Raw genomic sequence first — 27,042 nt, forward strand, 5'->3', positions numbered from 1 at the left:
TTGAGCTTTATTGGTATAACACAGTCAATTGAGCACTGTATCAAGGATTACTTGAAAATCCACCGTAATGATGTAATTGTGGTAACAGTTCCACGTACTTTGCGATGGCGGATTTCGTCCGTTACCTACCGAATAAAGTGTAAAACATTATTACCGGCAAAAATTGCACCCATTCCCTCGCCTCCTCTTTTTGTAGTATCGACGTTTGCATTGTATGTTGTGATACATTTTGTTTGACATCCTTTGGTCCCTTTTTCTACAAAAGATAAAAACTTATTTTAAAAAATTTATTCCACAACTCATCATACTTTTGAAAATCCAGTCACACTCATTTTAACCGACTTCAGAAAAAGGTTTTTTGTATGCGTGTTACGCGATAACCCATCGGCATCTATGAACAGATTTTGATGATTCTTTTTTTGTTGGAAAGAAGGTACCTTAGTAGTGGTCCCATTTAAATTTGAAGAAACCATTCCACCTCTCAGGGTGGCAAATTTGTGAATGACTGTTGAGTCGGTATTTTAGTACTTTATACTGAGATTAAAAACAAATTTTTGTATGACCCACATTTATTTATAAGAAAGAAAGAAAGAAAGAAGTTTATTCACTGAATTGAAACACTACACACACTTATATCCAAAATTACAACTACAAAGAAAGCAACAAGTGACTTATTAATTTAATTTAGTAAGTGTGCGTAGTGGCTCAAGCGAGGGAAAGGATACGACTCAGCAACATGTCTATCTCGGTCGAAACAGACGCTGATTTTCAGTCGTTCCTGAATTTATGGCCTACACTTGTTTCTCTTGTGAAAGTTCTCGTATAGTGAAAAGGCGGCTTAAAATATTTACACTCCATCATAATTTATCAACCTTTTGTCGTAATTAGTTTTAATTATGGGCATGATTAAATGATGCTCTGCGGTCGCACTAGGCGCACGTTTTGTTCGTCCCTTTCTTAGTATCATAAAAAAAAAATTACGAATAAAAATGCATGTAGTGTAATTGTTAAATGTATGTACATATGACATTTTATTCTACAACACAAACAAATTACAAATATTTAACAAGGAAATAGAACGTTATTGTACAAAGGCGAGCTTATCCCATAAAGGGATTTCTTCCAGCTAACCATTGGTCATGATTTTTGTTTTTTTTTTTGTAAATCATATCAGTTGATGTTGAGTAGGGATAATGAATTAATGACATAGAAATTTCAGGATTTTATTTTACTTTTTTTTTTCCTCTATTTTACTCATTGACTTACAAATAAATGGACGACGGGTCTAATACAAAAACCACGAAAAAAATGTCCCAAGTCAACCTATTTAAACGTAGTGACATGTCAAGGAATATGGAAAAGCTAAAACGTTGAATTTAAATTGTAATGTCATCGGAGTACTGTCTAATTTTGCTTGCTTCGCTGTCAGTTGAACAAACGAAGACTAGACCGTGAATGACCTCTGTATACGATTTTAACGGCCTTTAAGTTCGGACACTTTTTAGCGCAGACCCGACGTCCATATAATTGTAAGTCAATCATTTTACTCTCAAGTTATTGTCATAATGTAGCTTGGACTGGAATATTGTTAATTCGATATTAAGGTTTTTTTTATGTTTACATCAATTTGTCTTAAAGAGAATACAGTATCTTTGAATTTAAGTATTGAATTATTCTTTTACGTTATTCTTTCAAATGGAAAATACGTTTGATCTATAGAAATGTACTCCAACGAGGGTTCATTACACATTTCGGTGTTTGATGTTTAGACAATATGGCGGATGAATAGATTATACATGAAAAAGGAATAAAATATTATTCATAAGGTTACGTAATTGAAGATGTTTCGTTGTTTTTAAAAACTGAATACCTATATCTTATATAGAAATTTCCTGTCTTTAAGCTCATTATAAACTACACTCACCAGCACATTTAGTTGAACGTTAGTTAAATCTCCGAAATAATGCAGTGTATTTTTGTAAATCTTACTTATAATTTTAGGTTAAATTTGAAAATAATTATATTATTTTTCATTGACTTACAAATAAATGGACGACGGGTCTAATACAAAAACCACGAAAAAAATGCTCCAAGTCAACCTATTTAAACGTAGTGACATGTAAAGGAATATGAAAAAGCTAAAACGTTGAATTTAAATTGTAATGTCATCGCAGTACTGTCTAATTTTGCTTGCTTCGCTGTCAGTCGAACAAACGAAGACTAAAGCGTGAATGACGCTCTGTATACGATTTTAACGCCCTATAAGTTCGGACACTTTTTAGCGCGGACCCGACGTCCATATAATTGTAAGTCAATGTTATTTTTATAAAAAAAAACCGAACCCAAAAATCCGTGGAAATCCGTTACCTGAAAGTGCGCGACACCGGATTCATCTCCTAGTTTGCGACCCTTAAAGGCGGAATATTTTCTTCACATTTAAATGGGACCAATACTGAGGTTTCCAACAAAAAAGGATCATCGAAATCGATTCCCAAAAGTCAATATAATAATCAATTTCATTCTATTAAGAGTTGAGAACCTCAAATGGTTTTGGTTGATTCTGCGTAACAGTGAAAGTGTTGAACTATTCAATTTGGAAAAATATATAGTAAAATCCAGAATATAATAATACAGTACAAGTGTAATAATGCTTACCTATGAAATAAAGATTATTTTGAGTTTTGAGTTTTGAGTAATTAATATACGATGTGAAAACACGATTCTTAAATATTTGTGCGATAGAAAAATAAAAACTAACTTTAAAATTTTACTACAAAACCGCTGTGTGACGGTGTGACCTCCTTACACCGTCATCTCACCTTTTTGTATCGCCTCTCTTCGCTTGTATCCTATCATTTTATTATTTTACATGTATTTAAATTTTAAATTTGAATTGTTCCATCTTCCTTCACTTTCTCATTTTGTTTTCGTACCACGGCCACTCCCAGCTAGACCGCCACAACAGTCGGAGCTGTTTCAAATTCCATCGCGAATAACCGCTAATTTTGGTTCTTTACTACGTTTATAATCATTAAATAAGCTAAATCATGTGTAATAATTCATAACAGCCTAGAACCGTCATGTACCTATATCTGTAATTCAGTTACTCGGCCCATTTAGGGGTAAGTGCCTTTAATAAAGTGTAGGGAGTGTTTTTTACTGTTGTACCCATTGACTTACAAATAAATGGACAACGGGTCTAATACAAAAACCACGAAAAAAATGTCCCAAGTCAACCTATTTAAACGTAGTGACATGTAAAGGAATATGAAAAAGCTAAAACGTTGAATTTAAATTGTAATGTCATCGCAGTACTGTCTAATTTTGCTTGCTTCGCTGTCAGTCGAACAAACGAAGACTAAAGCGTGAATGACGCTCTGTATACGATTTTAATGCTCTATAAGTTCGGACACTTTTTAGCGCGGACCCGACGTCCGTATAATTGTAAGTCAATGGTTGTACCTGTTTTTTTTTTACATTAACTTTATATTTCAGCCCTTTCTTTTAACTTTACTTCTTTAATAAATTTTGTGGACCGGAAGTTTCCCGTTTCATTGCCGTGAACATGTTCATGGCTAGTTAGGGTTACAACCCTTTCAGCTGTATTCAATACATACTTTACTTGTACCAATGATTTTTTTAATATATCTACTGAACTAAATACGTGTTCTGCGTATAGTATATACATTTCTGAGGTAGTGTTGACACTTAATCCACATTACATTATTATTTACCTTGGTATCAGCTTTCGAGTGTTCTTCTCTGAAGACCATCGTTATCTGTAATAGAAAATATTAAAATTATTAGGAAATGAAACTATTTTTCCGGATTTAAATCGCGTATATTTGTTTTTTTTCAAACGAACGGACATTTCGGGCCCTTTACAGGTCCCATGGTCACGGTTGACTGAGGTGGTACAGTCTTCAACCAGTTATGTCTAATATTAATGCAAACCACCCTATTTTTTCACTATACTTACAATAGTTATTAATTAAATACCTTATTTTTAATTTTACAAAAAAACATTCCAGTTTACGCTACAAATTATTTTATGGGATGTTTTTTTATTATATAACAACAGAAATTAGAATAAACTAAAACATATTAATTAGTACTGCAGTCTTATGTCTGTTTGGGATTTTTCATCAGAGGAAATAATGGATCCCAAACAGGTGGTACGGCCAATCATCTTCCCTGTTGAAATTAGGATGGTTTTTAATTTCAATGGCCTCTCGCAGCATCATGGTTAGATAACGGACTTCTTTTGCAAGGTCCTGGGATTTGTCAAACTTCATTGAATGTGTAGGTTTATCCAAGACATGCTCGCAGACTGCAGACTTGTTTACGCGACGGTGGTTGACATCAGCTATATGTTCTTTGACGCGGGTACAAATACTTCGCTTCGTTTGTCCAATATAATAGAACCTAAGAACTCGATATTAAAATTATTTGCAAAGAAAAAGAAACAAGCACTTGACGATGACAAAAACGTGTTGATGTGTGTCGCGTCTAGCCTCCATCGGTAAGCAGCGTCCAACCTACATCGATGACCAGACTGATAGGCCACAAAGACAAACTTACTAGACTGACAGGAGCTCGAAATTAGACCGACTTTCTTTTGTTTTGGTTTTTTCATATTAAATGTATCGTTTAATGTTAAAATTATTTCTGTTTTTTTTAAGTTATTGATGTCGTTTTGTTCTCACAGCTTTAAATTGCAAAGATCTTAGGGGCACTGCCACTGCGTCACCCTGAGATATGAGTTGAGAAGTCCCATGTGCCTGTAATTTCACAAGAACCCTTACCTTTTGTACAATTATTTTTCTAATTTTTAACAAGGCCTTTAACACTGTACTACATTGTGTTTATGCCTCATAGGGGATCTCAAATTGCGTGGTCAGTTAGGGGCATTTGATGCAATAGGTTACGTAAGTATAAATCTTTTTAGCACTTTTCTGTAAGGGGTTTCCCAGAAAAATATTCATGTCTCCATTACGTCCAATTCCCTCAAACCCAAATCGTACTCTACGTACACTAGTGTGGTCACACTCCACTAGCAGATGTATCAGGTCTTCTATTCTTTTGCAGTAATCGCATAGGGTTGAAAAACTTAGTTAGTGGAATGTGACCAGATCTCATTCTAAATACGGAAACAAGAGATTCCCTTGAGAGACCCGCACCGTTAAACCTATACCAAATGCCTCTTGCTAGTGAAATTTTCTCGTAGTCTTTATATTTAGACAAATATCTCTGGCTCGAGGAATAATAAGTTAGTAGCAGTCGGTTTTACAAAACATGCTCACACCATCAGATATAGCTTCGTTAGCAAGTTTATTCGCCTCCTCGTTACCTAATATACCTACGTGTGATGGAATTGATTGCATAATGATCGTACGATTTTTTATAATCCTGTGGATCAGGAGAGGTGGTCTGCTCGCCTCGGAGGTTTAGTCAGGACTGTCCTCGTCGTTCTATGTCAAAGAAAGGAAGGTCGGTCTTCGTCTTTTGTCCAAAAGAAAGTCGGTCTAATTTTGAATTCCTGTCAGTCTAGTAAGTCTGTCTTTGTGGCCTGTCAGTCTGGTCATCCATGGAGGCTGGACGCGACAGTGTGTAAAGAAATAAATAGTTTACATTTTGTATATTTGAAACAACGCTCTAATTTTACTGTTTCGAGACGTAAGTTTTCTGGTTTTTTTTTTATGCTAATAAATAACTGTACAAAACTGTAAGATTCCATTAGGTTACCATTCAAGCCTATTTGACGCCATGTAGATACGTCCTCTCTAATAGCACATTCAAAATAACTTTGCATCTTTTGTACAGTACCAAGTGACGACACTAACAAGTCATGCACGAGATGGTAAGAGACACGCATTTTTATAGCAGTTGCAGTGTTACTCAGAGCTTTTTCCTAACGCACACTTGCATAGCCCAGCGCCAGGTAAACCCTGTGCCACGGGTGCCATGGACACACACGTAGACAACCACAAATTTTAAGCAAACTCACGAGAGAAAAAAATTTAGGCCATATAAATATTTCCCCCGGTTTCATTCGACCACGGAGGCATTTAAATCCGGTAAAGCCCGTCACCCTGAGACATAAGTTGATAAGTCCCACGTGCTTGTAATTTCACCAGTACCCTTATCCTTCAAAACCGGAACGCTGTAATGCTCACATTACTGCTTGGTGGCAGAAATAGGTACGGCAGTTTTTAGGTATGCATAATACGTATTCTGTGGATGTACCTTATTAAATAAATATAAAAGACATTTTAAGTAGCAGTAGAGGTCCTTGTGAAAGAGTCCGTCCAGGGTAGTACTACCACGTTACCTATTTCTGCCGCCAAGCAGTAATGTCAGCATGACTATGTTCCGGTTATGAAACAGGCCATGGGACTTGTCAACTTATATCTCAGGGTGATGGGCGCAGCGGTAGGGGCACTGCCGCTGATCTGATCTTTGCGATTTAAAGCTCTGAGTGGCACTGCAACTGTTATGGACAGGCGTGTAGCTTACCATCAGGCGCACGACTCGTTCGTCCGGTCACTTAATATTATGAAAAAAAAACCTGATTGCAATACACGATGTCTAAACAAAGACAAGAAATTATTGAAAATATCCAAATACAAAGATCCTCGTATACCATACAGATTCTATTCACAGGAGAATGGGTGCCCAAATTATTTCTACTACGTGATGTTTTAAAAATGTGAGACAAAGACTTGCGAGGAATATTATACGGAACCGAGATATTCACTCGATATAAAATTCAAGTTGTCTTACTTACAAGTCTTAATTTCAAGTTAAGTTCTTAAATATATTATTACAGTATACATTTTATTAATTTATTTTATTTATTAATTTATTTTATTGTTTGAAGAAAAAAGTATACATAAATATCGTAAAACACCGTTAAACCCTACATGGGTTTGTCTCGATGCAATTCATTCCTTCTGCTACGAACGAACTAATACAAAATATGAAAAAATCTTATAAGTAGGTAGACATTGTTTTTATCTTTATTTGTTTTTATCTTCATTGCACTGCATTGTCATCATTGTTTTTACCTTTATTGCACTACATTGCAAAGTATAAGAAATTATATTGAAATCATCAACCATAAATGAAAATTATAAGAAAAAAACACAATAATTAAAAAACTTACAATTCATTGTTAATAATACTGTTGCATTAAATTACATATCAAATATCATTCTCCAATAAGGATTGTCGTAAGTTGATAACAAATATATAATGCGATGGAAATTAAAACATATAACAGAAAATACTCAATAGAGTTACATTTTTAGATCTATAAACTCATATACAGGATTTTCCAAGAAAAGGTCTTAGGTAAAGCCGGCGCCTAAATGTTTCGTCAGATGGTTCAAGTCTCAGAGTAGCGTTTACCCGCTCATAGTAAGTAGGTCCGAAGACACGCGGGTTTTTCTCTGCAAGTGATGGCACTGGCGTCGGGGGACTGTTCTCAAATGACCGTAATAGGGAATCAACACAAAATGCAGAACTTATACAATACTTAAAAATGCAGTTCTATTAAAAAAAAATCGAGATCTTTCTAATGAACAAGGTCTTATAACGGTCAAACGTGAAATGACGCGAGAGGCTGGGCAGTATCTTTGAACTTTTTGCACGTTTTGACCTCAAATATCGAGCAACACATTCGTATTCAGTATTACACACGAAGCTGTAGTCGTCAAGACAGTTGAACAGGGTATTAACACGAGAACACAGCACGTGTTCATTATAAGGTAAGTGTATTTTAAAAATATTTATTTCTAAAACGAAGACGATTATTTCAAGGTAATACCTTTATTTCATTGAATTATTATGGTAATCTATAGTGTAGAGCAATTTTTTTAGATACTACTGTGTTCCTCAAAGTTTTATCGAATTGAATAATTCCTTCTTTTATATCTGAATCACAAATATACTATAATATGTTCAAAATAGTAATATTATGCTCCTCTCAAATTCCTCCTCTCCTCAATTTATCCTCTCAAAAACTACGAAACTGAATAAGAATAAGAAGTATCCGAAAATACTGTTAAATGTGTAAGGCTTTAAATACAAATAGGTAAGGAAAACCAAATAACAACAGAGGCTGAAATATTGCTACAAGAATCTTTAAAATTGCTCTTCTGAAAAATCTGTGTTTTTGAGATAATACCCTTGTTTTTCCAAGACTTGTGAACCTATATTCGAACAAACGTGTAATACCTTGATGTGCTGTTGATCGTACATGGGGAGCTTTAGCGCTTTTTCCATTGAAGTTTACTGTATCTTAAGAGGAATAACAAAGGACGTTACTCACCGACTCGGTACTCTGAACTTCCAGTAGATGAGGTGCGTAAGACAATTTTAGCAGTCCATTTACTCTGACGAACCTGGTGCGAGGACAGTCGTAAGCCTCGTAAAGACCGTGACTGCGCGCCCAGTCCAGCCATCTGTAGGTCTTCCAGAGAGGGATCTCTGTAGGTAAATTTAATATAAATAATCTTTTAAATATAATTATCAATAAAACAGAACAAGAATTGAAGAAAGAAAGAAACAAAGAATTGATCTATCTGACAGGACAAGGTACCGCGACGTGGTCCACCAGTTAAAAGACAAAAAATCAAGATCGTCGACATAGCTAGCTGAATTAGGAAACTGAAGAGGCAGTGGCCTGGTCATATCTGTCGAAGTACCGACAACCGATATGGGAAGTTATTGTACAGTATTAACGACTTTTTTGCCGTAACGCCATCTGTGTTAAATCTATTTCTTCACTCAGCCAGTTTCCCACAGATGACGCTCCGTCAAAAAAGTCGTTAAAAACCAAAAAACAAAGGTTTGCAACAAGCACTTAAAAAATTCCGTAAGGTAACTAGAAGACGGTGGCTCGAATTCAGCCGGATCAAAGGAACTTTTTCTAAGACCTAGAGTAGTTATTCCTAAGTTGCTCATTCTTCTGAGGGGAATAAAACTTACGAATATAATACGAGGATTTGAAGTGTAATTTGCTCAGATTTGAAATAATAATAACGCACACACTCAATATAGCCCCATACGGAAACCGTGTGTCGCGGGTGCCATGGACATACACATAGATAACCACAAATTACACCGAAACTCACGAGAGAAATAAATGTAGGCCATGTAAATATTTCTCCCGCCCCGGGAATCGAACCTGGGATCTCTGCGTGGCAGTCCGGCATGGTAACCGTTCGGCCACAGAGGCAGTTAATAAACATTTTTTATTTGTGTTCAGATCATAGATTTAGTAATGGTACAGATATATTTTGGGAGATTACACAACTTTTTCATCCTCTCCCTACATTTTGGTATAATCTCCATATTTCCATGAGATGTTATTCCCAAAATATTGGCAAAATATTATAATATAAAAGTAACGGGACTTACTCGCGTAGTATTTTATTCGTTATATATTATAATGTGTGATAACCGTGTTAGTTTTCATAATAAAATTGGCAAAACAATTAACAGAAACAAGTTACGTAATAATACAACGTTTGGTGTGTTACCAGGCTCGGGCAGCGGTTTTTTCAAAGGCACATCCCTGGCCATGGTGACGACGAGGGTCATGCTATACCCGGGGCTGACACCAGGCAAAGTATATGGCGGCAATTGCTGACTGTCCTCTATGCACACTGAGAGCATGGATCGTTGCTAAAAACAATATTAATTATCCCATAATTTATTTAAATTCAGGTTCAAATAGCGGTAAAAACCTACAAGAAGAATAGAAGAGCGACTACTTGAATAGTTTTTTTATGATATCAAGCGATGGAACGAACAAGTCAAGCGCCTGGTAGTAAGCGACACGCCTGTCCTTAGCAATTGCAGGACCATTCAAGAGCCTTAAATCACAAAGATCTGAGTACTGCCACTCATAAAAATCCAATTGGCATTTATTAAACAAGATTATTAAAAGAAATCCAGAAGATTTCCAGATTCCTACCTTGACGTTAGGAGATTCCTTGGCGCTGGCTTTCTTGGTGCTTCTCGTCTTGTTCGTGCTGGACATCGCTCCGTCATCATCGTCGTCCCACCCAAACACTGGCACTTCAGATGTTATCAGCTTCCATGCCGTGTCTGGATCTAGATTATTTGCAAATATTTTTGTTTATAAAAAATAAGTGACGGGACGAACATGTCGTGCGCCTGATGATAAGCGACATGCCTGTCCATAACAGTTGCCGTATGACTCAGAGCTTTAAATGACAAAGATCTGAGGGGCACTGCCACTGCGGCCGACACCTGAGACGTAAGTTCGCAAGTGCCTGTAATTTCACCAGCTCCCTTGCCCTTCGAAACAGGAACGCAGTAAAGCTCACGTCACTGCACGTCACTGCTTGACGATAGAAATAGATAAGGTGCAGTACTACCCTGGATTAACTCTTTCACAAGGAGCTCTACTGCCACAGAATAGATAAGATATCAAACATACAAACATTTAGCAGTAAACATAAACTAGTAGCAAATAAAATAAGATTAGTAAAAACAGGGCGTAAATACAAAGAATAATATCCTCGTCGAATTTTTGTAATACTCGCTCTGAGTATTACAAAAATTCCTTTACGATTAAGGCTGCAAAATTGTGGAACGATCTCCCATTTGACATCAGACATTCTAAGTCGCTACCTATTTTCAAAGCCGGTTTGCGTAAATATCTTTTATCACAGTCCTAGTCTGCAACGTGTGTATTAGAATGTATTAGTTATTAGTAAGTATAAGTTTATTTAGGTATATTTATATATGCATATATCGACATAGGTATAATATATCATTATTTTATAAATTACTATGTCTTTATTTAATGTTTTTTATTTTGTTTTTTTTTTATTTATACAATTTTTTTTTATATTTGTAAAATTGGCACACTACGTCTCCCGCTCCGATTAGCTTTCCTCTAACTCTAAGGTTTTCTAGAAGAGATCGCTCTTAGCGATAAGACCGCCTTTGCCCACATTAGTTTTAAGTTGTTTATGTACTATTCTTGTTCTTGTGTGTGAGCAATAAAATGTTTATCTATCTATCTATCTATGTATGTACTATAAACTACCAGTTAATGGACTGACTTGGAAATGGCATCCAAGCAAACACCAAAACTTTGGAAATCAAGCTTTTTATAAAATCAATGAATTTATAAATTGAAATATAAATAAATATTTATTTTCTTAAAAAAATAATGGTATAACGACTCTACTATTACGTGTACCTGCATAAATAAAGTCTGTATTTTGTGTAATTTTACTTAACTATAGATAATATACAGTGTTGTTTTGGTGAATAAACTTCTGACTTTGACTTTGATTGATATGGAATGGCACTATAAATAAAACTTAAATAGAAGAGGTATAGGCCTGTACCTTGCAAAAAGTAACGTTGACTCATACACCCAGTAAGTGCGTGCAAAATATCGAAATCCAACATTTCTTCATCTTCCGTATCAGCGTTAGAACTGTCGTCATTAATTTGTGACATTTCTGGAGCCGCTAGTTTCAGGAGTGCCTAAAAATCAGTAGGTTTCATTAGATATTGATATTCCCTTATAAAAAGTGGAACGTAAATATCCGAGGCATTGGGTCAGTGATGATACAAATGATAATTTAGATACTGAACGGGTGCAGTGCGGAGTCTGTGCGGTGTAACATGTTGGCGCGAAGGTTTGCACGTAGTAGTGACCAGATCATCACCATCACTGCATAGACTTCCCCTAAAGAATGCCACAACGACCTGTCCTGCGCTGCTTGCATCCAGCGGATTCCCGCAGCCTTCACCAGGTCACCCGTCCACCTTGTGGGTGGTCTGCCCAGGCCACGTCTACCGGTACGCGGTCGCCACTCGAAAACTCTTCGGCCCCATCGGCCATCTGTTCCGCGAGCAATGTGCCCTGGCCATTGCCACTTAAGTTTTACAATTCTATGTCGGTTACTCAGATTCCCTTGTGGATATCTTCATTACTGATTCGATCTCGTAAAGAAACTCCGAGCATAGACCTTTCCATTGCCCATTAAGTGACCTTGAGCCTTTTTATGAGGCTCATAGCGAGCGACCACGTCTCAGTGCCATAATTCATCACTGGTAACACACACTCGTCGAAGACTTTTGTCTTGTGACACTGTGGTATTTTGGACAAGAAGATATGGCGTAATTTCCCGAACGCTTGAGCGACCAGGTCCAGGTTTTGCTTTTCAAAGCATTATTGCCAGTCTTTCTACACATGTAGCCAATGGGTCAAATTTACGCAGAGTGCATACGGCGCAGTGCGCGTCCAATATAATAATGCTTTTAGGGTGCTATTTAAGTTGACGCCTTGCTGAAGTGCCTCCACTACGTTTGTTGAGGCTGGCACGGATTGTTTTTTTCATCGTACAAAGGTAGCACGAATATAAGACAGTATCCTTAGCAACCTTGCAGCTAAATGGGACTCCCCGATGGTGAGGCGCTGGGAGCAGGAGCTTACGGCACCAAGTCGGTGCAACAAGTTATAATTATTGAATGAAAATTTCAACGCGGTGTTACTGCAGCTCAGAAAGCTAGAAATATTAACGATGTATACAGAGCGAATATCACCTATGAACGCACTATACATTTGACTTGTCCGGTCCATAGCAGAAATGTGAACCTGGCAAATAAGCCTCGTAGGCAACTTTGCAAAAAAGTGCGTTTGACCTCAATTTCATCTGATGGATAGTGATCATGAAGTCGACAATGGAGCATGCACACCTAAATAATATCTATTCACTCTCGCCTTGAAAAAGGCCTAAGTTTATAGCATTCAGAGAATAAGTTTGCAGGCAGCGAATTCGATTCCACAGCTGTTTGCCATATAAATGTGGAAGCGAAATGCTTCTTACTAATCCTTGGAGTATCTACATCACAGGGGTGGAACCTCAGCCTACGTCTAGTCCCCTGATGATGGAAAGGGGAAGGCGGTAGGCGGTATCTGTAGAATACCGATAAGCAGGCAACTTTACGGCGATGTTCAAGGCTCTGCAGCTTCGCCTCTATTAAATCCAAGTCACCTATAAGCCTCTTTGCACAACTTTCAAGTTTAGCAGAACTTAATAAATAAACTACCAAAGAATAATGACAATTAAATTTTCCGCTAAATATTATAACAAATAATAATACGCTTTTAATGTCGATTTTGAAATCGTACTTATATTATCGTTAGTTACTAGAACGCAATTTTCTTCACATAAAAGACAAAAGCAATAGTCACATGTAGCACTCTGGGTTTCACACTTGGAACAATCTTTAGCGTATGTACCTTAGAGTTGAGTTTAAAAATTGCCCGGGCATCAATCAAGCCAATACGATTTTAATTTGCTATGTTGTACACAGGAACGCCTGCTAAGTTTCTAATAGCAATTAACCATATACGTGACAAGAATGGTATACGACTTCGGCCAGGCGTTTTAATAGAGAGATTTTTGTTATGTCACCAACGAAATAATATGAAGTGTACATGAAAACTAACAAAGCTTATTTTGTGCTTCAAAGCGACATTTAGAAGCTCGTAAATTCATCTCGAATACAAAAACTTAACAAGCCCGAGTTGTGGTAACACGTTTACACGCAAAACAGTGTTATGTGCTAATACAGGTAATAGTGAGATACAGTTAGTTTTTGAAAAAGCCTGAAAGATTTAATATCATCGAATTCTTAGGTGTTCGCGATTGTTGCACGTAGGAAATGAAAATATTGTTTTTCCAACCCTAAATCGCGTAGGTATATTTGTATTTTCAAACAAACTGACAACGTTGCGGAATCTTTTGACGGCCTCGGTGGTAGACCGGCTTGCACACCGGTTTTCATGGTGTCGCCATCTCCGAGGTCCCGGGTTCGATGTCGCCGGGTCAGTGTGGAAAACTAACTTTTCTATATTGTCTCGGGTCTGGGTGTTCGTGACACCGTCGTTGTTTCCGATTTCCACAACAAAAGTGCTTTAGCTACTTACTTTGGGATCAGAGCAACGTAAGTGATGTGCTTGGTTCGCGAGCTTGCCGCGATCGGAACGCGTGTGGTTCGCTGTGAGCCGACGATAACCAGGTAGTCATTCTAGCGAATGAAGACTCATAGAGCCTCGTTACTGTATCTGTCACGCTACAGTTACAGCTTGGTAATAAGCCCGGCTTAATGTTACCAAAAATCATAGTATGTCCATGGTTCGCGAGCTTGCCGCTAGAGTGAAACGCGTGCGGTACGTAGTGAGGAACCGAACCGCACGCGTTTCACGAGAGGACAAAAAAGCTTTATCACCAATGTAATAGCAAAAAAGACGTTGTTAGTTTCGCGTCGGTTCGTCCGAACGCGGTTCAACACAAGTCGGCAACGAATCAGTTTCCTGCGAATTGCCGATTGCGTCCGTACGCGTGCCGATGATGGCGAATTGTTATTACACCAAAATATATTAACAATCATTATTTTCACTAACAGTTACACTTATATGTACCTATATTCAAATCCGCACATGCAGTTACGTATTGAAGAGGTTACTTTAGATGCACTATTCACACTTTATTACATTTATTGTTTTAATGAACAATGTTCCTCCTAGTCGTTTAGATTTTTAGATCTTTCATTACAAATAACTTCTGGATTTAGTACCTCCCGTTGGTTCTGACTGAAAACCAGCGCCTTAAGGAACTTGGGCATATGCTGAGTCAGTGCCATTTCACTGCTACGACCAAAATGTTTTGTTTTTCCTTTTGTATTCAATCTGTATTTGTGTCATACTAGTGAATCAAGTGTTTATCTATCTACCTATCTATCTATAATTGTGGTTTAGAAAGAACTGGCGCGACGGGCGTGCGAACGGCTGCATCAACGGCAAATCGCCTTAATGCTTGCTACAAGGGTGGTTAATAAGACACTGGATCTGCAAAGAGGCCGAAACGTAGATTTGTTCGAAAAAAACAAATACATGCGATTTAAATACGAAAAAAATAATATTTTCCAACATGTAACAGTTGCGACAACCAAAAAATTAGATTGTAAAGGTATTTAGTGCTTTATATCAATGTGGATGATTCTACTCATTAATACGAACTACATTTACAACCCTATTATAACGCAAAAAAACGAATTATTACGTTTGCCTATCCGTTATAGAAATACATGTCATGAGAGATGTCCATCCGGGCGTGTACTGCACAGCCATACCACTAGTTATGATGGGATGTTCTTTGACATTCTTACCTTACAAAGCAACAAAGGCCACAAATGTATCACTCCCGAAGTAACAGTAGCGGGAGTCTGTTTAGGTTTAGTAGCTACATGGAGTATTAGAGGGGAGAACGGCAGCAGGGGGGACCCATTAGCGTCGACGGGTACTTGATCCGACACCCAGATGCAGCGCCACGCGCCGAGGTAGTACAAGCGGACTAAGTAACAACCTGCAAAGAGGTAACTATGAACGTATGCAGATATAATGATGGACAAATGAGGCCAATTCATCCATTGTTCCTTGTATTTGATCCCATGTACTCGTACAACAAAGCTGTATAATTATTCCTCGAGGGAATTTTACTACTTGAAACATTCTTGTAAAACAGAGTACGTCCAGGGAAGCACTGCCACCTTACTTATTTCTGCTGCCAGCAGTAATTTGAGCATTATTGCGTTCCGGTTTTAAAGAATAAGGGTGCTGGTGAAATTGGAGGTACAAGAGACTTGTCAATTTATGTCCCAGGGTGACGGGTGCCCCTAAGATCCTTACGATTTAAAGCTTTGATTAACACTGCAACTGTTATGGACAGGCACGTCATTTAGTACCATGGAAAAATAAGCGGGCGCACTGAAGGAATATGTACTTTTCATGCTGCCACTAACTTACATTCGTATGTATTAGAGTTATCCAGCTTTGTCACTTCCTTTATGGTTCAATTTATATTGCCGCGGAACAGAAAAAAACGCGAATTTTTTTTAAGAAGTGATAATATGTACGCAATGTATGGAACCTAGGCGGTCTCAAGCAATATTTTCGCTAAAAATATTGTTAATGTTCCATGTGTATTTTCTAAGATCACAACCAGCAGGTGTTAAATGATATGACAATAGTGTTAGCACTAGTTATTTGTGGATATATTGATTGAAATTTTAAATAAAAAAATAAACTAGAAATAAAAATAAACTGTTTGTGTTTGTGTTTTTTTATTATTTGTGTTTTTTTTATTTTTTGCTGTTATGTACGTGTGAATGTAGTAACAAATAAACGTTTTATCTATCTATCTATCTATCTATCTAGAAATATCACAAAATAAAAACAAATCAACAATACATACATATTCGTAAAAAAAGCAACGTTGGCTTATGGTAACTGAAAAGTTAACAACTGAGTGAGAGGGTTCATAAATCCTCTCACAGATGTCACTACGGTGTTGAAAGCCCACTATTAAGACTAAGAACTATTAGAAAAATTTATAACAAACACATAGAAGAATTTGGTCGACTTAGTAACTCGACCTATAGCTTAGTTGATAAAGCAATGGGGACGGAATCCCCGCAGTCCTGTCGGGTCGACGGTTTTTTTTCATTGGGTTCCATTTTTGTATTTAATAATTGTACCAAACATACATATGTAATAGGTACACGAAGCGAGGAAGCGTGAAGAAAGACGCTTGAACCTCCAAACGAGCAACGGCTTTTATTGACGTAGTTGTATGATCGACACAGGAGACGTAATCGCGCTCATCCTCCCACCAGGTGGATGGCGGCAGCCGACGATTCTATGAGCTTTCATCCAAGTATCCCACCCGGTGTTAGTACTGGAATGCCACTCACAGGCCATATCACAGAGCAATTCTCTGTTGCAACTTAAATGGTAATTTAGTTAACACTTCGATAGCGCGTTCTATTTTGATCCCAACGCCATCTAGCGGCAAGGCGAGGTTACTAATTTTGAACTAATTTTTTGTGCGTGATGTTACATATATTAACAAAAAAAAAAGAACTTTATACGAATAATTAGTAGTCGATTTAATTTGAGTAGAATCGATAACAATGAAATGGTAACACGGTTGGCCATAACAGAAGGGGTGTTCGCATGTGCGGCTGGAGGAACGATATCGACAAGTTTTTTTGGAAATAAGTGTATCATTGAAGAACTACTCGTATAATAGTACACGTCAATCTCATGGAAAGCGGTGACCGTCTCAATGCGTGGGACCGATTCTTGTCGGCCTTGCTCGAACTAGTTCTCGGTCACCTTTAATTGTACACTTACAAACTTATTTATGCCGCCAATTATACCATTATGGTTTTCGTTTTCATACTAGGAAAAAATCAGAGACAACCATTACGTAGGCATATTATCATAAATTCATGATTTTCGTCTGCATCCCACTAATGCGCAAATGTTAGATCGATAAGCATATACAGTGCTACCTCAATATCTTAAATAAACCTGGAACTTTATGATATCGCTTATTTTTCACATCTTGATCTGGAGCTCAAGTGTCATTTTATCGATGTATACCATATGACGATTAATGCAGAATGTTCGTTCCTAAAGATTGAGAAAGACTGGTTGTTTTACAAACATACATACATATACTTCACGCATATGCTATAATCCTGACAGATATCCTTATGCTCATCAACACGCATCAGTGCTTTCATATATGCTTTAAAAGTACTCTTAACTTGGCGTTTCGTTAGAACGTCCTCAATTTGATCATGGTAAGTTCGAGTCATTTGGCCCTTACCAACTTGCCCGCTCACTTTCGCCTTGTAAGTCTATTTCGTCAATCTTCTTGCATTCGTTTACCCTTTCTCCATCTTTAACACTATATCTACTTCCATGCTACAATGCTCTCTTATCACACTGTACCGTAATTTGTCCATCAGAGTTACTCCAGCGATGCTTCTTAAGCTTTCATTTCCATTGCATTAATTCTGCATTAAATCGGGCATTCACTACCAATAAGTTTAGACACCAGGCACTCCAGTCGTGTCTTTTTGGACACTTTCTAGCTTCTCATGAGGCACGTACGTTTTACTTACGACAAAAAGTATACTAGTGTAAAATTCAGAGCTTCCAACAGAATCGTATCTTGTTTGTTGTAACTTATGCATAAAAAAGCCAATAAAATTAGTTCCAAATTTTATCACCCATACGACGTGACTTTGTAGCGACATGGCTTAGATGGTTTATGGTAATAGCGTGTTAAATGATATTTTTAAGCTTGTTGCTTTAGTAACACTGTAATTCAAAGCTGATTAATTGACACTCCTGAGCTCTTATTTAGTTTCAAGGAATATTTTACTATGGGTGAACTCAAGTGACTCACTTTATAATTGTTTCATAGCCACACATTTGGTCACAATGTCACCACCACATGTTAACCTGCCATTTGACCAACGACATTGCGCGTTTGTCCAAAAAATGCATATTCACTCTAACCTTGAACATCCCTAAATTGTACTTTTCGGCAAAAATAGATGCGGGTAGTGTATTCCGATCTTTTTCTATACGAATTAGGAAAGAAGGCACAAAGAGCTTCGTGTAAATAGGTGGTATATCGACGACATGAGGATGGAGTGCTATGAACTTTTTAGTCGATCAAATGAGGAATGGCAAAGGTAGAACTAAATTCAGAAGTTGTTTATAACTCTTTTTGAAATTTATCCCATAGGAAACCTACAAACGGGCCAATTTCTGCGTGCAATTGGTAGCGTCGATTCCACAAGAGAGTTATTGCTATTTTACTTCCTTTTATCTTTTGACATTGAACTTAGAATATTACAATTTAAAATACAATTGTAATACTCCAAGATAAAAATAACTACTGACCATTTTTGGACAAGGTAGGCCGATGTTGTGGTCCACCACCAGACTTCATCCCCGGTGCATAGATGTGGTAACGCGCCCTCCACCCTTCTGGCCCGAAGCTTGCAGTAAATAAATCCCATTGGTGTTCCACCTGTGGTTAAAAAACCTTTATAACATTTAATATTTACAATTTAAATGTAATTTCGAGTTATGAAGAAGTAATGAAACAATTTTTTTCGGAATTAAATTGCTTCATCATCATAATTATCATCATTTCATGAAATCGCTTACATTTGTTTATTCAAACAAATCGCCATTACGAGCTCTTCACAGGTCGCGGCTAACTGAGATAGTTTTTGCGTTTAACTGTACATAAAATTTTGTGACATGAGTCAACAGAATAACATTTTTAATATATTGTGATTCCTAATTTTTTTTTTTGTGTAGTAAAAGAACCAGGACAAAAAGGTCTTCGTTCTCCTATCAGTGGGAGTATTTAGTAGGAGCACGATCGTGAATTGAAGTCATCAACCGGCATCGAGTATATAACGGCCATCCTCCCCTGGAAACTCACCAGTCAAATGGTACTAATATACTTTAAAATATCAACTCTCGTTTGCGCTGAAATCACAAATTAGAAAGCTGAAATAGTACAGCGCCAACGACTGACCTGTGTGTGCGTCTCCGTATATTCCAAAAATATTCTGTATTAATTGTAAATATCTCTAACAATGGGGGGCTGTTCCATTCGGTGGTGTGGGAAAAATAGCAAAACATCTAATTACAAAACAAACGGAAGTACATTACATCGGTAATTAAATATTAAATATATAATTTTCAATTTTCATCCACTATAGGAAAGCTCAAGTTAAACTGGACTTTTTGAAACGAAACAATTGACGACAACCGTCAATAGTTTCGAATTAGGGCTGGCCAATCGGAGCGCAGTTATCACCGTAATGATAAGACAGACTAGTTTTCAAACAAATTAAATGACATTTCGTCTCTATTTCTAGTTATATACTCGATGTCAACCAGTTACGTCTTACGTTAATGCAAACCAACCTATTCTGAACTTAAACTATAGAACCATACATACAGATCTAAAGAGCTCGAAATGTTGATTTGTTTGAAAAAAAAAAACAAATGTACGCGATTTAGATCCGGAGAAAAATAGTTTCGATTCCAATAGCAATCGCGAAAAATTAAGAATTAAATTGTAGAGGATTTTTAGAGCTATAAATCAAGGTGGATGATTTGGGTGTTCTGGGTAGCGCCCCGGAGTGAATTCTAATAGCCCAAAATTGTAGAATACGTACAGTAAAATCAGTTCTTTCTAGGATATAACACGCTGACAGGACTTTTCTGCAGTAAGTGGATCGATGTAGAACTTGCGTGTGACTAAGTTGCGTGTCTACCACGGTCATCCTCGGATCCTGTTGAAAATTACCTCGAGATCAGCAAATAATGGGTGATGATGACGTACTTCATTTGACGACTTCTGCGGTCCAGTAGTTAGGTCAAATGACGCTAGATGGGAAGAGAATTTGAGGAACGAACCTTTCTAAATTGGTTCTCATTTGAGTGTTCTTCTAGTTTTAGACTAGGCAATTGGTGTGTTTGTTATTATTAATATATTTATTGTTATTGCTATCAACAGCAGCATAGAAAGATACTGAGTTATGATCTTTTTGTATACCCTTGGACTAAGATAGAAGGTCGTTGAGTTTATTTGTCTATCAAGAACGTCTGAGGTTTGGTTGGCGATTCAATTGACGAAATAAGAGGTAAAAATAATAACTACTAAGAGTATGTGCGTTATTATTATGTTTTCAATTATCTACCGGTTCAAAACCCAGTTGCGGAATGGAACTTGTCTTGTTTAAATTACGTATATGTGTGACTGCTCATCGCAGCTTTTCATCAGAAACATATTGATTAAACATCTTGCAAAAGATTCTCTTGGAAAAAACATGTGAAGTCTTCAACTTGCATTTCACAAAAGTGGCTTACATCCTCACTTTAGATGAGACTCTTGGCAGTAAGACGTATAAATGCTTAATAATAAATTTCAACTTTTCTATCAAATTATTATACTTTTCTAGTGAGGAAACATACCTCAAAAATAACAACTTCTGCGTCCCATCTATTCGCAGCAAGGTCCTCAGCTCTTACCCACTCGTGTAAGTAGTCTCTTATTGAGCTGGGAAGTGGTTGAGTCTGTTCGTCTACCCAGTATTGGTTTATTGTTGTCGGGGAAGCCATTTTATTAGGCGTTGGCTTGCTTCCCGTAGGTTGGTTTTGTACTGCTCTGAAGGCCGCTGTACCCTAAAATTTGCTTTAAGGGTCAGACTTTCAGAAGTGTCAAGCGAATAATCCTAGCGAACTGAGGTGTCCAGTATCCTTGTTGTTATAAACAGCGCTATGAATTTTACAGGAAATAAAAGGTCGAGTTTCGGGAAACAATGATAAACCATTTAGAACAAATCTACAACAAATAAAACGGACACGGAATCAAAACTAGAAGTAATAACAAGCGCGAAGATTGTTACTGTAACTTTTGTGTTTGTAATGTAGTGGGTATATTCTATCGCACATCCTAGCTAAACAATGGAAGTATTTGAGTCGGCTGAAAAAATATCACACCCATAAACATTCTTGAATCCTTAAAATCTATTGTTTCAAGTTTTCCAAACATATAACTATACTGAGAAGCTGTTTTATTCTTTAGCAAAAGAGATTTAAGCTTTCTAATACGAGCCTTTAGAACGAATATGTCATTGGAAGAAAGAGAACCTTCTTTATTCATAATCAGAAGACGAACGACGAGAACGTATCACTGGTGGACTTTTTGGGAGACAACAAAACAATTTGATAGATTCAGGCGTTACTTTGCGGAAGTCCATCTTAATAAAAATGGAAGTATAAATTAATTTGCTATACTCCGCGGACCGTTTGGGTTCGCGGCGTATAAATTAATATACTTCCATTTTTATAGACATAAAGACTCCTTAAACGAGTTTCAAGCTTGTCAATAGTGGTCAGTGTGAATATTTTTTATAAAGGAAATAAATAATAATAATTCAAATGGGATACCTAGATCTGAACGCATGCATTGTTATAATTTAGGTGATCGGTGAACGTATCTAAACGTGGGAGTGAGAGAGAAGGAGTGTGCAAGAGAGAGGGATGATTTGAAATCAAAGATGACGAGCGCGCGGGGTTTTCATTTGATGGGCGACGCAGCAGGACGGAATAGGACACAGCAAGAATAAATAATTTTTCACCTACTTGACCCTTTCTTTGACTCACATTCACATGACTTGAAAAACCGTGGCAATTCTATTTTTTTCTTTGCGTTATTGTATTTCACATTTATTGCGTAATTTCTATTAGAACCTACTTGTTCCTTAGCAGTACACATTTTCTCTTACCATTATGAATGAAGCAGTAAGTGGAATATTTAGTTCATTGACAACATCATTCATTCGGAAGACGTCCTAAATGGACAATCTCCAAGTCTCCTCACTTTCAGATATTTCTGTGGCTAGGACTTACCATTCCCCAATATTCATTCGACAATTCATTGTCCCTGAATTCTCTAAAAGGACATTCTTTGGGGTCCACGAGTATCTTTGTCACTTCGACTTTAGATCCAGCAGGCTTTTTAACATGCGACCCTTGCCCTGCTTTGGCCATATCTATAACTTATCAACAAAGTAGTAATAATGCTAAACAATAAACAATATTCAAATAGAGTGAATATTTGTTGCGATTGTGATACCTTGTCAACTGTGATTGATTTTTTTGACAAGCTTAAGTATTATTTAAAAAGATGATTTGAAAAAGGCTCGTTTGTTTATTTATTAACAAAAATACTATTTATGCAAGATCCAATAATCCTGGATAAAATGGACAAAACAGATATCCGAAAAAATAAGGGATTATTTATGACCAATTATTTAATAGTTAGTACCTATTGGTACAACAGATGTCGCGACGAGTACCAAATAATTATTTTTATACTTAATTTGTACAAGTTGCAATTTATCAAAACAATTCAGGGGACAAGTGTGCAGGCAGGGAATTCTGCTCCACAGCGTGGAGCGTGGAGCGTGCAGCGTGGAAGCGTAACGCTTCAAGCGAATCTTTGGAATATCCACAACATAGGGGTGGTACTCAAGCCAACGTCTAATCCCCCGATGATGGAAAGGGGAAGGCGGAATTAAATCGTGTAATTTCATCGCACACTCTCCGTGATATATCCTGTAAAATACCGATAAGCAGACAACTTTACGGCAGTGTTCAAGGCTCTGCAACTTCGCCTTCACCAATTCTGAGTCACCTACAAGGCACGGTGGCCAGTTGGTATGTAGCTGAGCCATCCCAAAGATGGCAGCAGTTATTATATCTATTCATGTGTATTATTATATAATCGTAAAATAGAAAAATTATTTTCATTATCATTTATTTAAATATTATAAGGGTAAATAAGCTTATTCCATATATTAATTTAAAAAGTTTGTTAATTGATAATATTAGGTTTCCGAAATGTTACCGTGTAGATGGCGTGTCGGTGTTGATTGTGATTGGTCCGAACACCTTATCTACCGGTTCGACTAGCCAATGACATTGCTTTTAGTTCCCTACTTGCGAAAAATGGCGGGAATTGAAAAAGAAGGGATTTACGAGGCAATGTCTTGAGGTGAAAGAAAAATTTATGCATTCGTATCTCATCAAATGTTAAAGTTACTGGTCAGGAATTATAACGGTATTTTGTGGTTACAAATTTTGTTGAGTATATTTTAAAGTTCTAGTATAAATTGTTGGAGGAATAGATAATTTAATAAATCAGTTTGGTTAATACGGCGTTTTATTGGAGTGTTTGGAAGAAGTCTACACATGTTAGCAAGCGTTAATTTTTAAATTACTTTGTAAACACAATGCCATCTATTGATAAGCATGTTTACTTAACATAAACTACTCCCAGGCTAATGATCAATTCTATTTAGATATAAGACTGGTTTTTGACCTTTTTGAAAGTTACGGTCTGTAGCATGGAGATTAGTCCTGCTGCGTTATTAGACCATGCTATCGATTAGGTATAGTTTGGCGCTACACGATGAGAGCTTGAATAGGTACAAGCTCTCGTCGAATAGCGCCAAACTATTTTAAGCCTTATATGCAAGATCACGGAATAACAAAAACTTTGGTCAGTGTGTTTGGATCACAACGAAAAATGAGTTTTAGCGTAATCTAAACATGTAATAGCTAACACAAGTAACTTTTTTAACTTTAACGCCACCTGATGGTGATTGGCTGAACCGGGATGAAAAGAAATTTTGAAATAACTGCAATATAAATCTTACACAGTAAATATAGGTTTGATTTTGTAAAAATAATAAATTATGTGACGTTGTTTTCATGTTTTAAACCCTTGCCAATCAAAATCGTTATTTGCACACAACTAAGAGTCGTATTCTAGAACTCTACTCAATGCTCAAGTCAGGATTTGAGTATGGTTTAAAGCACTCGAAATCATACTCAAGTCCCTGCCATTAGAGTCGTATTTCCAGTGCTTGTGTTTTCAGTGCAATCCTGACTTGAGCATTGAGTAGAGTTCTAGAATACGACCCTTAAAGTGGCGACATCGGTACGCGATCTCACATTGCGTCATGACGTATCTCTCTTTTTTATATCAGTAGAACAAAATTTAGTGCTTTTTTATTTTTTTTGTAATACCAAGTAGATACGCGTATCGATAACAGTAACAGTGCCACTCAGAGCTTTTAATCGCAAAGATCTGAGGGGCACTGCCACTGCAAGTCCCATGTGCCTGTAATTTCACCAGCACCTTTACCCTTCTAAACCGGAATTCAATAATGCTCTCATTACTGCTTGGCGGCAGAAATAGGTAAGACGGCAATACTTCCCTGGGCGAACTCTTTCACAAGTACCTCTACTGCTACTAAAAATGGCTTAGAAAATACAATAACATGGTGATTACCTGAGATTTTACTAATATATATTGAGTTTGCGGTCACCTTAGAAAATAAAAAAGGCAGCTGGAGTTAAAACTGACTTTTAAGTTGCGAAATAACATTTTCATTTTAATTTGTTTGGAAAACGAAATTTTTTTGTTGATGAATAAATATTTCAATTGTCTAAAGTTTTTTGCCCCATTTGGGGATCGAACTAATCAAACCGCAGCCCTCATGGAATTTACTTCGCTTATGCTATTCTTCCATGAGGGGTGCGAAATGTGAAAAGAAATTGAACATTTTTATGATGTCAATCATAAGGGTCAATTGTTATAAGGATACTTCTTTTAAGTAAAAGACATCTAAAATTAAAGGAATAACGTTCAATTTTACTCATGACAACTGGCTCAGGGCTAATCTTGCTTATAAGTAATTGTAACTTTTTAATAAAAAAAATCGACCTCAAAAGTTCGTGAAATATCTAGATGTATCTATTTGCCAAATTTTATTGGAATCGGTTACCGGAACCGGACTAATCCCCTATTTTGGCACCCTTAGAGGTGGAATATTTTGAAAATATTGCTCTCTTCTAAGTGCTCTCTTTCCACCAACAAAAGAATCATTAAAATCGGTTCACAAATGCCGCAGTCATCGTGTAACATATAGATAAAAAAATACAGTCGAATTAGAACCTCCTCATTTTTGAAGTCGGTTAAAAAGACAGATGAAATATGAAGCCCCAAATAAGCATAATCTCTCTTAAGAATAACATTTAAAAAAAATTAAATAGTATAATGTTAAGTGCTTAAAACAGTTTCAGGTACTTATATGCCGAAAGGTGGCTTCACAGTCTTCTTAAATCCCAGTGTTATTTTGTTCGTTAAGTCGCCAAAGTATTTAGCAGTTAACTTTATTAAGTACAAGTACACTCTTTTGCATAACACATTTTTTTAGACCACAATATACTGTAGGCGGATATAGGTCGGCATTTAGTACGGGAAGTAAAAGGCCGGTTCGCCGTGAAAGTCTGAGGAAGGCTGTATAGGGGTTTTTAATAAAGCCCATTTCCGATCGTCTGGTCAAACTGGTACTGATTCCGGTTAGTTTCCTGGGAGACATTAACACGTGTGTGTTTTAAAGTTTCTAAAATGCGACTAAAGCTGTATCCGTGGCTATTGACACGCAAACTCCGTATCCATTTCTCCTCTCTTTTTTTAAATTTATTTAAGTAATCGTTCATTGTACCAAAAAAACACAAATCACATTTAGCTAAACGAAAATACAAACAAATGGATCTGATTATGTCTAAAAGAATACAGGATCTAATAAGTAGAATAACTTACAATTATTAATACAAAGATCGAACACTCAGAAAAAAATCCTTCGATCGGGCCGGATTCGAACCGACGTTTTCTAGCTTACCGTGCCAGACGCTATACCGTGTTCGATCTTTGTATTAATAATTATAACAAACTAGTGGAGTAATTTCACAAAAATAATTGAATATCAATTCAATAAAAATTTAGAACAACTTACGTTCTTTAATAGCCTTACGTGCTGAACAAAAAATTCTGTAAAAATACTTAGATAACCACATAATTTATAATAAATGTAATACGTATAAAATAAATAGAATAGTGGATGGATAAGTAAGTAATATTTATAATAAATAACTTTTAAATTAGCCTATAAGAAGTTTTTATTATCAACTCAATTATAATCTCATTACATAAGGTAGTCGTGCATTGCTTGCAAAGTTCTTAAAAAGTGATCAGAGCCAAATTGTACAATGTGTTAACACTAATCACCTCTCTTACACTACATATACTCACCTCATTTACACTACATAATAATATACTCACCTCACTTACACTACGTATACTCACCTCACATACACTACATTATAATCACATTTTTGGTATTTATTTCATTTTTATGGTTTTGTTTAATATTTTAAGTTTTGATTTATATTTGTAATTAAGTTTTATACCTAATCTTTATATTTCTATTTTGTTTTATTTTTATCTTACCACCTGCATGGACGAGGCGCCATCTTTCTTTCTTTTTGTCCATTTATGGCGCCACTAAAAACCAGCGTAATGAGGCGTTCTTCAACGTCTCATTACAAAAAAGCCGAGTGGTGACCGTTTTGGTAACATATAATGTATGATTGTGTTTGTTTTGTATTATTTATTGTAAAATGTTGCCAAATAAATTATTTTCTTTCTTTCTTTCTAATACTCCTTAACTCTCATT

General features: G+C 36.6%; 1 protein-coding gene across 1 annotated transcript in view; it reads right to left on the reverse strand.

Moving 5' to 3' along the window:
- LOC113239986 overlaps window positions 1–22,504 on the reverse strand; it is a 47,745-nt gene extending 25,241 nt beyond the window's left edge. The window contains exons 1-11 of the mRNA XM_026477177.1: window positions 22,364–22,504; window positions 20,924–21,133; window positions 20,125–20,241; window positions 18,827–18,956; window positions 15,232–15,428; window positions 11,394–11,535; window positions 9,983–10,122; window positions 9,546–9,690; window positions 8,333–8,490; window positions 3,735–3,779; window positions 155–256 (exon numbers count right to left, since the gene is read on the reverse strand). Of these exons, the coding sequence (XP_026332962.1) occupies window positions 155–256; window positions 3,735–3,779; window positions 8,333–8,490; window positions 9,546–9,690; window positions 9,983–10,122; window positions 11,394–11,535; window positions 15,232–15,428; window positions 18,827–18,956; window positions 20,125–20,241; window positions 20,924–21,133; window positions 22,364–22,504 (1,527 nt within the window). The remainder of the gene's footprint in view (window positions 1–154; window positions 257–3,734; window positions 3,780–8,332; window positions 8,491–9,545; window positions 9,691–9,982; window positions 10,123–11,393; window positions 11,536–15,231; window positions 15,429–18,826; window positions 18,957–20,124; window positions 20,242–20,923; window positions 21,134–22,363) is intronic.
- Window positions 22,505–27,042: the final 4,538 nt, after the last annotated feature.

Source organism: Hyposmocoma kahamanoa, unplaced genomic scaffold (assembly GCF_003589595.1).
Source record: "Hyposmocoma kahamanoa isolate Upper Pololo Valley unplaced genomic scaffold, ASM358959v1 119, whole genome shotgun sequence".
Lineage (NCBI taxonomy): Eukaryota > Metazoa > Arthropoda > Insecta > Lepidoptera > Cosmopterigidae > Hyposmocoma > Hyposmocoma kahamanoa.